Source organism: Impatiens glandulifera, chromosome 2 (assembly GCF_907164915.1).
Source record: "Impatiens glandulifera chromosome 2, dImpGla2.1, whole genome shotgun sequence".
NCBI classification, from domain to species: domain Eukaryota; kingdom Viridiplantae; phylum Streptophyta; class Magnoliopsida; order Ericales; family Balsaminaceae; genus Impatiens; species Impatiens glandulifera.
In genome coordinates, this window is record NC_061863.1 from 8,364,833 (window position 1) to 8,380,394 (window position 15,562).

Here is a 15,562-nt window from a genome sequence, read left to right on the forward strand (position 1 = left end):
ACATATTAAACATGTCAAAAACGTATTAAACGTGTCGAAAACGTGAAAAACGTGTCAAAAACGTTGTTAAACGTCTCAAAACATGGAAAACGTGTTAAACGTGTCAAAACGTGTTAAACGTGTTAAACGTGCCAAAAATGTGAAAAACGTGTGAAACGTGTCAATAATGGGAAAAACGTATTAAACGTGTCGAAAACGTGTTAAACGTGTCAAAAACGTGTTAAACGTGTCAAAACGTGCCAAAATGTGAAAAAACGTGTAAAACGTGTCAAAAATGTGAAAAATATGTTAAACGTGTCAAAACGTGTTAAACGTGCCAAAAATGTGTTAAACGTGTCGAAAACGTGAAAAAACGTGTCAAAATGTGTCAAACGTGTTAAACATGTTAAAAACGTGTTCAAAAAACATGGAAAACGTGTTCAACGTGTCTAAAATGTGTTAAACGTGCCAATAACGTGTTAAAAACGTGTTAAACATGTGAAAAACGTATTAAAAATGTCAAAAACGTGAAAAACGTGTTAAACGAATAAAAATGTGTTAAATGAGTCAAATACATGCTAAATAAAATAATTTGGGTTACCCAACCCATACCCAACTCATATTAGTAAATAATATGGGTTGAATTATGGGTTGGGTAAATTTAATTTGGGTTGAATATGGAATGGGTAATACGGGTTGGGTTTACCCGTTTGCTCACCCCTATAAGCGACTATGCCACAAGGATGGCGACAAAGCAGCAAAAATAGAAGACGGCACCTAACTCCTAGTGGTGATTGGATATAGATCCCCACGTCTATCACATCTCATTAAACGTTTCCCCATCTGAAAATCCTTAATCAAAACCCAAAAGGATCAAACTCAACAGACACAGAATTATCCGTAGTGAATTTACGAACATAAACTAGATTTTTAACAAGAGCAAGAGCATGGAGAACATTATTCAAGGTAAGTTTAGGATTCGAAGAAGAAATAGTGGTATATCCAATACCCGAAATTGGAATTGTATTACCATTACCAACAACAATATCATGTTTAATGCTTGAATTGAAATAAGACGAGAGAGTACCTTGTTGAAATGTCATGTGGGACGTCGCATCCGTGTCCATGTACCATGTCGGATCAAGAGAGGTAATACCAAGGGTATACATGGTCACTTTAATGTCTATCAGAGTTGGTGGAGACTAAGCCATGTATTCTTGTAGACGCGGGCCAAGGAGATAAGAGTTACACTCGACGTTAGTGTCGAGCTAGAGATGGAAGGAGTTCTCTTTCATTGAGCCGTTGGATACGGGCAAGGAGGAGAAGCCCATGGCCACTATCAAGACAATGATGGTGGGATTGAATGATCAGCCCATTGTTGCGGCCAGGGAGGAGGCCGACTTTGGACTTACTACTAGGACTACTCCAATCGACCCTCATTACGAGAGCCCTTCTTCTTTGGATTTGTCGATATCCCCACGATGATATATGTTGTGACTCATTCGTCCCAGACGCGTCGAAGACAAGAACTACACCCGACGTTAATGTCGAACTAGAGGCCACCCGCTTTGCCAAACTAGATTCCTCCAAAATCAACATGGATCACGCTAGGTAGAATTGAGGCAAAGGACACTTTGTCGGAGTAACGTTGCCACCCCATTGTACGCCTCCACTAGGCTCGCAACCATATACAATACGAGATGGTCGTTTGAGATCGGGCTACCGATGCCCTACAACTAATCGTCCAGAACTTTGAGACGTTGACAATAAGTCGAGATCCTAGGAAAATCCTCCATGATGGTGGTGGAAAACTCTTGCTCGAGGGAAACCGCATGAGAATGATGGTTATTTTGAAAAATCCCACGTAGCCGTGTCCAGACTTGATCGGCTGTAGAATTCGGTTTCAAGATCGTGTGAAGGAGATCTTGTGAGATTGTGGCATAGATCCACTAAAGGACAGTGGCATAGATCCACTAAAGGACAGTGGCATCGAGAGTTAGCCACATATCTTTCTCTTCATCTGTCAATAGCGGCGGTAGAACATGGACATGTGGGATGTTGTGATGAAGGACCCGATGAAAACGGGTATGGATCTTGAACAACTCTGTTCATGTCGTGTATTGAACATTTTTCAACTCAAGAACAATAGAGATGTGATTCTTGATGTTGGAAATGGCAAGGGTCGGGTGAAATCCTTGTTTGTTACTCGTTATCGGAAAAGAAAAATGATTGAAGAGAAGATGAACAGAAGATTAACTGTTGGAATACGACGTAAAATAGTGATTGAAGAGAAGATAGTAGAAAATGGACCGTTAGGCTAGGGCGCGACAGAAAAGAGAAGAGAAAAAAAAACCTAAGCTCTGATACCATAAAGGAATACAATTCGTTGTTTTATTTATTCCAAAATGTAAACTATATACAAAATTATAACATTGAGAACTACTAATTTAGGTCAACCATAGAAAAACTCAAGATAACTATTAATTAATTATAATTATTACTGAATTTGTATGTTAATATATATATAAATAAATAAATGCTTAGTCATAAAGATATGTGTATTAACTATTAACAGTCATTTCAATTAAAACACATTAGTTAGAAGCAAAAATTATTTGTTTTATGTTTTGAAAATCTTGTATCTCTTTGATCGAACATATTTAGGACGTTTTATGTTTGTTGATTCATATTTTAATGATGAAACATTTAGTAATTTGAACATGTGCATGAAAACTGTATGTTTTATTTGGTGCTCACTCTGACTTAATTTAGCAAAGGGGTTGAGGAACATGTTTTCATGCTGGTCGGATTGATCATGATAGGCAATCTGAAGGATATTTCATTATTTGTTTGGTTCTATGTTTTTTTTAAGATTTAAATAGTTGTTTCTTAAGTTGTGTTCTGTCAATTAGTTTGGTTTGATCTTACTATTGGGTGAAGATGATTTGATTCAGTTGTAAAATAAATTTAGGCCAATTTTTTGAAAAATTAAAATTCTCACAGTTATATTGAAGAATTTCATAATAATGTAGTTTTATTGATTTTTGCATGAAAATTTTCACCAATGTGGGCTTTGCTTTCTAATATATAGAAATCAACCTAAAATACAAATTTGAATAAACCTAACTTTTATTTTCATGCGATGTTGCACAATTTTGAATATAGGAAGATTGAAGAAATGAAGAAAACCGGACCTATGGTTAAGAACCGGTAAATGTCTATTCATGTTTTTGAAACATATACATCAAAAAAAATAGATTATTAGAATATGTTATATGTTTTGTGTTATATATATATATATATAATATTTAATAATTAATGTTTAATTTGAAATATAACAGGTTTTAATTTAAATTTTAAGTTTTAGATATATTTTTTTAAAAACAACTAATACCGGTTTTATTTATTGCGGCATTTGTTGAAAGTTGAATCGCTTTCGTTGAGCTACGTAACCTATCTACCGAGCGACCTTGCCAAAGTTTTCCTACTTCTCTATTGTTCCAATCAGATCCGAAAGAGAAAGAAATAAAAAGTCAGTGGACCTGAATTGAATCATGACTATATAAGCTATTCTGATATTAAGATTCAATATAGATGAAATCGTGGAAGCGGACCTTTTCTTTCCTTGGACCACGCAAGAATTCGTCGTTCATTTTTTCTGCTTGTTTCTGAATGCTCCATAGTTCCTAATTTAATAACGTGGGTAGAAATCATATTTTAACAAATAGTGCCGACTGAAAATATATATAACAGACCGAATATATATAAATAATGACCAAATTTTCCTACTTTAAAATAACATTTTTTACTAGTTAGAAATTTTAAATATATGAAATAGTATCTTCAAAACCAATCCTCAAATATAAGTTACCAAATGTAGCTGTGTGCTTAGGATTCTAAATTAGTTTATATATATATATATATATAAACACTTTAAATGTATTAATATATAATAATAATAAAAAAATTATAAATATTATATTTTATTTATGTGAATAATAAAACATCAATTTTTTTTTAAATATAAGTATAAAAAATTAAATATTACGATTTAATTTTTTTTATAAATATTATATTTTATTTATGTGAATAATAAAAAATCAACTTTTTTTTTTAAATATAAGTATAACAAATATTACGATTTCATTTTTAAACATTTTAAACTTTTATTTATTTATTTATTATTATTATTAAATTATTTTTAAAATAATAAATTTTATTTAAATACTTTTGATTAAGATTTTAAGATATTTTGAAGTTTCTTTGACTATGAATTATATATTTTAATAATAATCTGGTGGTGGGAGTTTAAAGTTAATTTTAGCCCTAGTCCCGAAAGGAGTGATCCCCCGATGGACTAAAAAATGCTCACAAAGTTAATTCTTTATTTTATTTTTATAAAAACTAAGGTTTCTATTCTTATTTTCATTCATTTTTAATAGAATTATCAAATTCCAATACTTATATCAAAATCAATAAATAATTTAAATATATATATAATTTTTCTGGGAATAAGTACATTAACTGAAAGTGGTGGTCAATTGGTTTGGTTGGTCGGAGGACGAGCTACCCTTAATTAAAAGGTTGGATTTTTTTTTTTATTTTACGAATTTAAAAATGATTTGGTAGCTATTATCTTCAAGTTCAAACTTAAATAATTTGTAATGAGAAATTGAGAAGATGGATCTTTCATTAATATCTATAAAGATGTTGAATTTATATTATTTATTATTGTTAAAATAATTTTATTTATTTCTTAATAGTATAAAATAATATAAAATACTAAATTAATATCTTATATTTTATTTTAAAAGAAATTATTTTATTATGAGAAATGATAGAAGAGATAATTTGGAGGAGTGTTCGTCGAAAAAATATTAATTTTTTTATTTTTTTCTCTTTTCTCATCCTTTATTATTTTTCAGTTAATGATGTGTCATTTTTTTTCATTTCTTCTATCAATTTTCCTCCCAATCGCTCCTATTTTATTATTATATATTAATATCTTATAAATATAAGTTATTTATTTAATAAATCAAATAAACGTTTATTACTCTATGGATCTATTGATCAATTTCCTCAAAAGTTTTTTTTGTATCCATCCAAATTCAAAGTGTTCATTAAACTCTTATATTATAGAAACAACAGCACATCACTTCTTATTGTGAATTATGTTTTTATTTTTTAAATAACTCATATATAGTTTTTTAGTATTTTAAAATGTAATATTGCTCAAATAACAATAATCTTACCTAATAGACCACATATAAATATTCAATTCTTACTAATAATATCCTAGGTTGAAGTTAATGTCATTACTATATATCTTTCTTAAATAATAAATAAATAAATAAATAAAAGTAACCAAAGATAATGTTATTTAGGATTTTAGATAGAAGATATAATAATTTAATTGAAAATGAATAGATACTGTGTCTTTGAGAATCACTTTTATTTTTGTTTCAAAAGTAACCAATTAATTTTAAGATAACAATTAAAAATGTCCTTAATTAATGTTGGATTGTACTAGCTTTGTAATTTAAGAAAAAACAAATAAAAGATGTACTCCTCACTTCAACATCAATTGGCTCAAACTTGAATTGTTAAATGGTGTCCACCTTTATCTTTCCATGTTCAAAAGAGCGGTTAAAATTGTGTTTTCATATTTGTTTCAAGAAACCTTTGTTGTAAATGGTTTTGCCATAAAAGATATTTATGGCCTTTCTGGGGTCCTGAGTTGAAGCCCATCAGCGGCAATTTTCGCTCTCTTAGTTGATTGGTTAAATGTGTTTACGAGTCATATGCTTAACTTACGGAGATTAGTTGCACTTTGAAGAACAAAGAGTGGAACCAATCGTTCTAACAAAAAAAAAAATGATATCTAATAAAAAGAACTAAGAAAATAATATACACTTTTTTCCTCAATCAACTAATTTATTTCCTTTAAAATATATAATTTACATATTATCTTTATCTATCCTTTACATTTATTTAATAAATAATAGTTTTCTAATCAACTTCGTATAATCACCCTTCCTAAAAAAAATAAATAATATAATAATTATTTACCCTGTTTTTTTATAAAGTTAATGCATAAAAATTAGGTGTGAGCATCACATCCCTCAAACCTAAGTCTAACTTAATAACAAGTTTATTTTTTGGGGAAAACAAAAATATCAAGGCTGAGGGCTCAAAACCTGGACCACAATATTAAAAGCTTCCCAATCTATGCTATATATATTAATTAACTAAACTTAGAGCAACCAACATTAAGCAAAATAGGAATCAATCATCAACTTCAAGAATTAAACTCAAAAATCAACAATAGACAAAATTTAAACAACTCTATTATACTTTTTTTTTTCTATCTTCATTTTATCTACTCAATTTAAAAACTTTCTCTTGCCTTAGTTCATTTTTTCCGAAATATCAATGATATTGTTGCAACTTAGATCAATCTCGAGGTAACTCTTCAAATTTTACAATTTTAGAAAAGATTAAATAGTCTGATTTCGGTAAATTCTATATTTAAGTTAAACTCTTACCGTTTTAAATTTACGATAATAACATTTTACGAGTTTATAAATAATTTTAATTTTATAGGCTTTTAAATTAAGAAAAGTAAATTTAAATTTATAAATAAGTTATTATTATTTAAATAAATGAATTAGTATAATTAACTTTGTAAATATAATTTTTTAATGTCATTTATTCATTATTAATTTTTACTCTTAAATAGTTAATGATATATAATAATAATAATATAATTAACTAATATTATTTTAAACTAAATTATTAAGGTTTCAAATAAATTCTGAATTTCAAAAATTTACAATTTTGACCAACAATTTTAAGTACACTCTATTTGACTTGCTTGTTCCAATCAGCCAAATTCGTAAGACAATATTTCAGTCTCAAGATCCACACAAGATATCAATGGAACATCTTCCACCAAAAGGCTCCAAATACGCAAGACCCTATTATTACACATTAAAGATCAAAATTTGAATTACCTCATGTGCAAATTTGAAACAATTACAAAATTTTATATATAAATGAGTAGTGGTGATTAAATATGTAAAAAATTATAATTATGATGCTAGTAATGAAGTTACTATCAAAGTTGGTCACTGGCTAAAACAACCCACCTCCCAAAGGAACTCATTTAATCAAAACAAATAAGATATTTAAATAAATTTACTACTATTTTAACATAAAATTGTATAATAGTGATTCGAAATAAATAATAAAGAAAGGTTTTTGATTTTTGGTTCAAACTTTACCGTTAACAATTTTTTTTAACTAAAATTAAGACAGCTAAAATCTTGAGACCCACACTGGTCACTATATTAATAAGGAGAGGTCAATTATGAACAAGGGATATGTATGGAAATTGAGATGATAAGAAATCGATAACAATGAAATTGTTTAGTAATAAGATCATGAGATTAGTAATAAGAGGTCGATCGGAGAATATGAGGTATGGTGTGATTGGTCGAAGTGAGATAGTAAGAAATCGGTAACGATGATATATAAAATAATAAATTTATTTAAAAAGAAAGTGTATAAATATGGGGTCGGATATTAAATAAACCGATCAACCAACTTTATATCCAATCTGTCCGATCAACTTGAATAGAAGGATATTAATACTTCATAAACAATTGCTTCAGTATATATTACATTAGATAAACAATTGGAAACGATAGCTGAAAATAATGAAAAATCATTTCAATTTTTTTTTTAAAATTGGAAAAAAATAATCATAAACTTATTATTGGCATATCAATCATATAATCCTTCTTTTTCCCAGACACCAACCAGAAAATCAATCATTTGCTGTCATTTAGAAGAAGATTATGTTAATGATTATTTAATCATGAATGTTCATAACAAAATGATATAATAAGCTAAAGAGAACTCACTGGAAGTGGGATTGGATTGGGAAACTGTTTGTTTGTCCCAAGTAAACTCTCATAAGATGTGTTAAGACTGCAATAAACAACATATTTTGTTCAACAAATCGGAAATATTTGTTATCGCATTATATAATCCTTATATTATTTGAAAAAATCTACTAAGTGATCACAAAAATAATCTAATATTTAACGCGATCCATCCAAAATATCATCTATATCAAATTTAACAAAAACAAATCGCGCTAGGTTAATAATTTGGATCACGATTATATACCAAATGAACAAAAAAAAACTTTAACTTAAGTGTCTTTTCCAATAAAACGTGATTGTGCAAAAAGCATTTTGTGTTTTTGAAGGGTGAAACACAACAAATATGGGTTGAACCATTGACCTTTATTTAGAAAACATACACTTTAACACCGAGCTAAACTATGCCTGGTTGGGTAAGGGTTATTTAAATAATCTTTAAATAACCTATCATCTTTACACCTATCTATTCATCAATCAATTTATCAACCAAAATAACTTCTATTTCTTTTTTAAAAAAATTATTTTTTATTAAATATAATTAATACCTTTTTATGTTTTTTCACCTAATAATCCAAACAAGATTACTAAAGAGGATAAAACTCACTATCTTACTTATGTGACCTATATTCATATTATTTTCTTGTCACACCTATATGTTGAATCATAATATTGTCTTTGTAACAGGATACACTCAAGCAAATATCATCAGTCATTAATTGCACTTATATACCGGAAATTTGCTCTAATGCTTGTATTGCACTTCCTTCTTAATAAAAGCTTATGTTGGTGCAAAAATGAACACGCTCTTAGAAAAAAGGTCATATATCTTAAATAACGGAAGCTTATAAATGTGCCCCCGAATAAGCATGCACACGCACCTTAATTTGTGTTTAGCTCCTTTACGGTTATGAGAGCCTTTTTTTCCGACCCACTGCTTCCTTGTTTGGTTCCAAAGAGAAAGACCTTCAAAAGACAATACTTTGGTTGATTACTGATACACGGTTTAGATAATCCCCATGGAAAAGTAAAAGGTAAGAAAAGCATGGACCAATATGACCATTTACAGCTATAAAAGCTCAAGACAAATTGCATTCATAGAGAAAGATTGACAATGTGAAGCAGAAATGAAAAAGCACAGGAAATGCGTTTTACAAGATCAACAAAATATATTGGCCTTGTTTGAGCTGGGGTTATTTCAATAAATATGTGGTTATTTTCAAATAACCCCGTTTAATGTACGTTATAAATAATCAAGTTCCTTGGGGTTATTTGAGTAAAAAGACAAAGAATGATTTGATTGATGAAGTAATTGATGATGGGTTTATTATGTATGGATGTAATGGATTATATTTGTTTGGACAAAACTTTAAAGGATATCTAGTATTGGACTCTCTAGGATTTGGAGTTTTTTGGGTTTTGTAGTTTTGTTGTATAGGACCTCATGTAAGGCATTTGAGATTTGATTGTAAAAATGTTTTTTTGCCATTGTGCTAATACAGCAGGATTTCAGACAAATAATTCTGTTCTTTTTTGGAAGAGAGAAAAAAGTAATTGATAATGGGATAAGGGGATAATCCTTATCAAACAAGTCCTAAACAAGCTCTTAAAGATACTACATTCTGACTAAAGCAGAGCAAAGCAGCCATGCACTATGCAAGAAGTTATTACAAGGAAGACAGATGGGAAACATCAATAACTTGATCAAATTAATAAGTCGAATTGGTTTGAACTTACCATGATTTACAAATTCCGTAGTACTCGTGCAACCAGTAGTTGTGTGGAGATCTGGTAGTGGATTTGATGTACCGATAAATGACATGCTTCTCTGGGACTGGGGCACACTATTGTCTATGTCATATGTGCTTGTGCTAAAATCCATGGACATGCTAGTTTTCTTCCCTTTTTGTCCTCCAACTTTTATTTCCTTGGATGGTTGTTCATCTACTGAGATTATCAGTGGGGCTTTAGAACAACATCCAAAACAATTTCTGCTCTGTAAAAAAAACAGGCAAGCCACCTTATGAATGATTCCTACATAACAATTATTTTGCCTTCCAGTAATAATTAGTTGTCCTTCATAGAATTTCTTGAGATACTGTCATATCTTATTACTCCTCGAGACCCTCTGGCCATTTTATGTAATTAGTTGAGGCCACTAAGACTATTAAATAATAGTATATAATGGGTAAGAATATGTTAGGTTAGATTATGTTGAATGTGTAGCTGAAATGCAACTCTAATACCTCAGACATTCATTTCACATTTCCTCTTGCATTCTGTTATCCCATCTCCTTCTACTTGTTACAGATTCCCACTCACTGTTCAGAAAATTTCCTAAGATACTTAAAAAGAGTTTTCAACTTGAGAGGTAAGATCTGAAGTTGGATTCCCACAAAAGCACATTCATTGAAGTGGGTGGGGGTCTTGATAATGGGTTACTTAGCTTCTCTAGAGAATAAACACAGGTGTAAAACAAAATCCTGAGATTGTCTATATGTACATAGAAACACAAAGAGTATCTTATTGATGTGAGAGTTGGTTTTCTTTTTCTTTATTTTAATTTTTCAGACAACTTTTTGTGCATCGCGACTAATCCTTAGAGGAGAGGCTAGCACAACAACCACCACAATGAACTAATACTTCAATTTGTTGGTTTCAATCAGATATTATACCCATTAGTGCAAGTATATTGCCACTGAGCTACTCAGGAGGGTGGGCAATGAATGACGTGAGAGTTTGTACCAATACTTGTAATAAGTATATCAATCACCAAATATAAATATAAAGAAGCAATCAATAACATTGAATCATATTAATATAATAATATAATAATGTAACAATATTTATACTCTAGCACATTCCCTCTCATTTCCAAGTTGCTAACCATAACAAACAACTTGAAATTTGCAGCAGCAATATTAACCTCCAGTATGAACAGCTATTATATTGGAAGCAATAAGTAATAATGAGAAGCCCGTAATCAGCTAGGATAGAAATAGGAAGAAATCATTGGTATTGATAGCTATGAATCATCAAAAGGAAAACTACACAACTGGCGTGATAATGAAAATTCAGACTTGAACACATAGAGAACTGAAAAACAAAATCAAACATTGGAGTCTTAAACTGAAAAGGCTCCTTCTTATCCACTTGAACTTTTGCACCATCAAACAAAATGTTGGGTAGAAACAACCAAGAAAAAAGTAAAAGGAATCATCTTAGATCTCCGAAACAAAGGTCAATTCGCAAATGAAAAACAAAAAAAGTTATGATACACATGTGATACTTTAAAATAATTGATAACACTTGTATATGAGTCCTTTAATTTGAGGAATTGTAACTAGATGATATTGATTTATGCAGACAGATTTAATTCAAAATTTCAAAAACAGCAAGAGTTGGAGTAAATCCAAATGGGCGAAACAGTTTTTGTTTTCAGATCCAAATCCAAATGAGAAACAGTAATGAATTTGTGTTTGACTAAGTTGTGTTTCTGTAATGACATTTGGATCCACAGATACAAAAAGGTGTTTCTAACTTTTGTACTAGTTACGCCATTGTAGTTCTCAAGAAACATTGGAAGCTCAAGAAATTATGTCAAGGGACAAGGTTATAACTCTATTGCAATGTCTGGTCACTCACTTATAGTATTGCTTAAATCACAAACCAAAGGAAAGAATCATAAATCAACCCAGAGAACTCTTTTATATTATTCTGCTGTTTTTGCTCTAACAAAGTAAAACTTTCGAACAATTTGACAGGTCTTCATCATTAAAGGTTAACCAATCGGTGGAAAACTCTAAGACAAACAGTAAACTAGTAATACGGTGATCAAAATTTCTACTAATTTCAGAATGAGAAAGAGAGACTGATGAATTACCCCAGACATTCGAAAATATGACAGATCAAGGAGAGAATTGATCATGTAATCACAAATAAATTCCGTTAAAGTGTAGATCGAGATCGCCGGACATGTACTCGACAATGAAGCAAGCTGGAACGCCTGCAATCAGAAAGGTCGATATAAAAGAGAAACAAATTGTTAAATCGATCATCATCATCATCGAGAGAGAAATTAACAAAAGTGATCGATTAATATTCCAATTTTAACATTCCCAAAATTAGAAACTAAACACATGAAACGCTCCTACGGATCTCGCGGAAATCAAATAGTTTCTAAAAGTGATAGAGAGAAGAGAGGGGAACCTATAGATTGACATGTTTGAGTCTTGAATCAATGGAAGAATCTGGGTCTGTGATGATCTCTTCTTTCTCTTGTACTGATGCGATTATCAGGTTTGATGACAGATAGATAGATCATAGATGATGAAAGTGAGAAACTTGCTTGTGCAGGAGCTGAGTTTTTTTTTTCTTAATCTGAGAAGAAGAAGATGAAGATGAATAAAATATAATCAATTATGCATGATATTCAAAGAAAAATACAAGTTTAAAAAGATAAATATCTTTTAATAGAAGTATAGAACTAAATTTTTTTTATAAAGAACTGAATTTTATGTCACGAATGATGTTAGGAATGACGAATGAATATGATAACATGTGATTTGACTGAAATAAATTAGATTTAATTTTCATTTTTTAAGTTCAATCACGTAGTGTCCATTATTTATGTCGTCATTCATAACACCAAATTATCGTTCTCTATCTTACTAAAAAACACAACCAATGCTCGACTAAAAAATAGTCATAGGGTAAACATGAGGAGAAATCAACCAAAAATTAGTCGGATGGATGATGGTTTATAAATTTATTAAACTGAGCTCTAACGGTTTAATTGATCAAACAATAACTAAAAACAAATTATAGAGCCGGAATTTTATGTCACGAATGGTGTTGAGAATGATATGACAACATATGATTGGACTGAAATTTAATAGGATAAAAAAATTTCATTTTTTAAGTCCAATCACGTGTTGTACATTATTCCCGACGTCATTCTTTATGTACCCCAAATTCTCGTTCTCTATCGTTACTAAAAAAAAGAATAGTACCAATAGTCGATCTATGTAAAAATTAGTCATATGGTAAGCATTGAGAAATCAACCAAAATGTAATTGGATCGATGGGACGCTTTATAAATTCATTAAACACTTGGTTTAATTGATCAAATAACAACTGATTAAATATATATATATATATATATATATATATATATATATATATATAATTTAGTCATAATTTTTTTTAGATATTTTTTTTTATAATTAAGGTTTTAATCAATAATAATTGAATTATAATATATAAAAAAAATTAAAACAAAATTACATATTTGTTTGTCAAAAACAATTTTTTAGGTATAATTATATTATTTAGCATTATTTTTTATCGATAAAACCGACTTTAAAGATTTAATTGTAAATCTAGGTGTATAAATGGACCGAACCAAACAAAAGTCAATCATGATTTTCAAATAAATGTAGCTACTCCGCACTTAACACTTTATGTTATAAGTTGATCTTTATCTAAAATTAAAAATAAGAATTGAAAACCTAATAGTTATGTTAAAGCATAATATTTAGATGTAAGATGAGTATTTAAACCGATTTGAACTGCTCAACCGTAAACGACCCAATTTGAAGTGAAAAATATCCAATTCATTGAATGTAAGACTATATATAAGGTTTCGATATAATAATTGTGTCGTGAAAAATATCCAATTCATTGAATGTAAGACTATATATAAGGTTTTGATATAATAAAAATCGATCTATTATGATCAGATATATAGTTTATTCCAATAACGGAACTAATACTACGTGGAATCGAAATATATTAACGAATGTTATAATATTGTACGCTGAAAATTTACTTATATATCAACATAATTGTTATGTATTTGATTTTGTTTAATTAATTTTATAAAAAAATAGAAGATGTCAAATTTGAATAATCAGATGTTTAAAGTAAGATATCTAAAAATATATTAAAAAAAATTGAATATATGAAACATTTAAAATTTATTCATGATATTCATCCAATATAAAAAGTGACAATCCAATGGGGACAAATCCCCAATTTAACTTTAGTTGAGAACTATTATTGTTCAATCAAAAGAACACTGAAATTCTTTTGGAGTCCCAAATAATTGAAGAACATATTTACTCATTGGACTTCTTGAGATCATTATTCCACTTTCCCACCCAAATATCCTCCATTGTAGCTTTTTTGAATTCAATACTTGATGAGTCAGAAAGTAAACTAGTATTATAGATCAGAGGGCCATCCTTAGACAAGGAATCCATCTAAAATGAAGTGTTTTTCCCATTCCCAGCTGAAAATTAATCATAGTCCAACAATCTTTTATAAGATCAAAGATCTTCTTAATTGAACAAACAAGGTTAGGAATCCAATACTTAAACTACCACAAGTTTTGTACTTTAAGAAAACTAAGAAAACTGCATTAAGGAAATAGAAAATAAGGTTCCAATTCACTTAATCAAAGGCTTTCCTAATATCTATCTTAATAGAAACTCTAGGAGACATATACACTTTCCAAGAAAGAAAGAATGTTATGGAAGATTGATTAGAGGTTATAATATCCTTTTAAACTGTCTTTAAATCGATTTGCAATATTTTTTTAAATGATTTTATATGGCAACAAAAAGATAATCCTAAAGTCATTTAAACCATCTGGACCTGGGTTTTATCATCCTTGATTTGAAACATTGTTTTCTTCATTTTCTCCAATTGTGAGATGGGATGAGAATTCATGCTGATAGATTCATATACAATCACTAGTAAAAAATCGACCTTTACCGACGGTTTTTTACGAAAGTTTTATAAAACTCTCCTAAATACTCCCGAGAGGAATAAATCTTTCGGTATTAAAAATAGATTCCAAGAGGGGTGGTTTTATTAATTATTACCGAAAGTTCTTTGTAGAACTTTCGGTTTTTACCTTCCCAAAAAACCAAAAATAATTCTAAGTGTTGGATGTGGGTTAATTGCGAAGGTTTTTACAAAAACCTTCGGTTTTGCAATCCCGGAGATTTTTAATTGCGAAGGTTATTCAAAGAACCTTCGGGTTTACCTTTTTTGAAATTCTCTTTTCCGAAGGTTTTCCAAAAAACCTTCGGTTTTGGCTCAATTAAAAATAATTCTAAGTTTGGTAATGGTTATTTCCGAAGGGTTTTTAATAAACCTTCGGTTTTGACTAATATCAAAACCGAAAGTTATATGAAAACCTTCGGCATCTACCGCTATAAATACAAACTCTAACCCTTCTCTTTTTCATTTCACTCTCTCCTTTCTCTCTCTCCCGCACCGCAGCCGTCTCCTCCACGCCGCTTCTCTTCTTTTCTTCTCGCGTTCAAGTTTGTTTCATTTGTTTTTTTATTTGTTGTTTATTATTAGATTTAGATTTCTTATAATGTAGTTTATATATATTAATATCTAGATTTAGGCTAGTTTAAATTAGTTGTTTGTTTGATTGATTTAGATTTGTCTATACGTTATTGTTTAGATTAGATTTAGGTTAGTTTGTTAAATATATATATATGATTTTGTTAGATTTGTTATTTTGTTTGATTGAAGTTATATTAGATTTAAGTTACGGTTATTTTGTTTGATTAATATATATATATATATATACATATATCTGAAATGCATTTAGGATG

The 15,562-nt window shown here is 29.6% G+C and overlaps 1 protein-coding gene across 1 annotated transcript; it reads right to left on the reverse strand.

The window, feature by feature from the left end:
* Window positions 1-7,565: 7,565 nt before the first annotated feature.
* Window positions 7,566-12,301, reverse strand: LOC124926263. Its single transcript, XM_047466458.1, has 6 exons — window positions 12,135-12,301; window positions 11,809-11,931; window positions 9,663-9,921; window positions 8,807-8,891; window positions 7,905-7,971; window positions 7,566-7,818 (listed from the first exon to the last, which is right to left on the reverse strand). The coding sequence occupies exons 2-6, from the start codon at window positions 11,851-11,853 to the stop codon at window positions 7,765-7,767; spliced, it is 510 nt and encodes a 169-aa protein (XP_047322414.1). The 5' UTR covers window positions 11,854-11,931; window positions 12,135-12,301; the 3' UTR covers window positions 7,566-7,764.
* Between the last annotated feature and the right edge of the window lie 3,261 nt (window positions 12,302-15,562).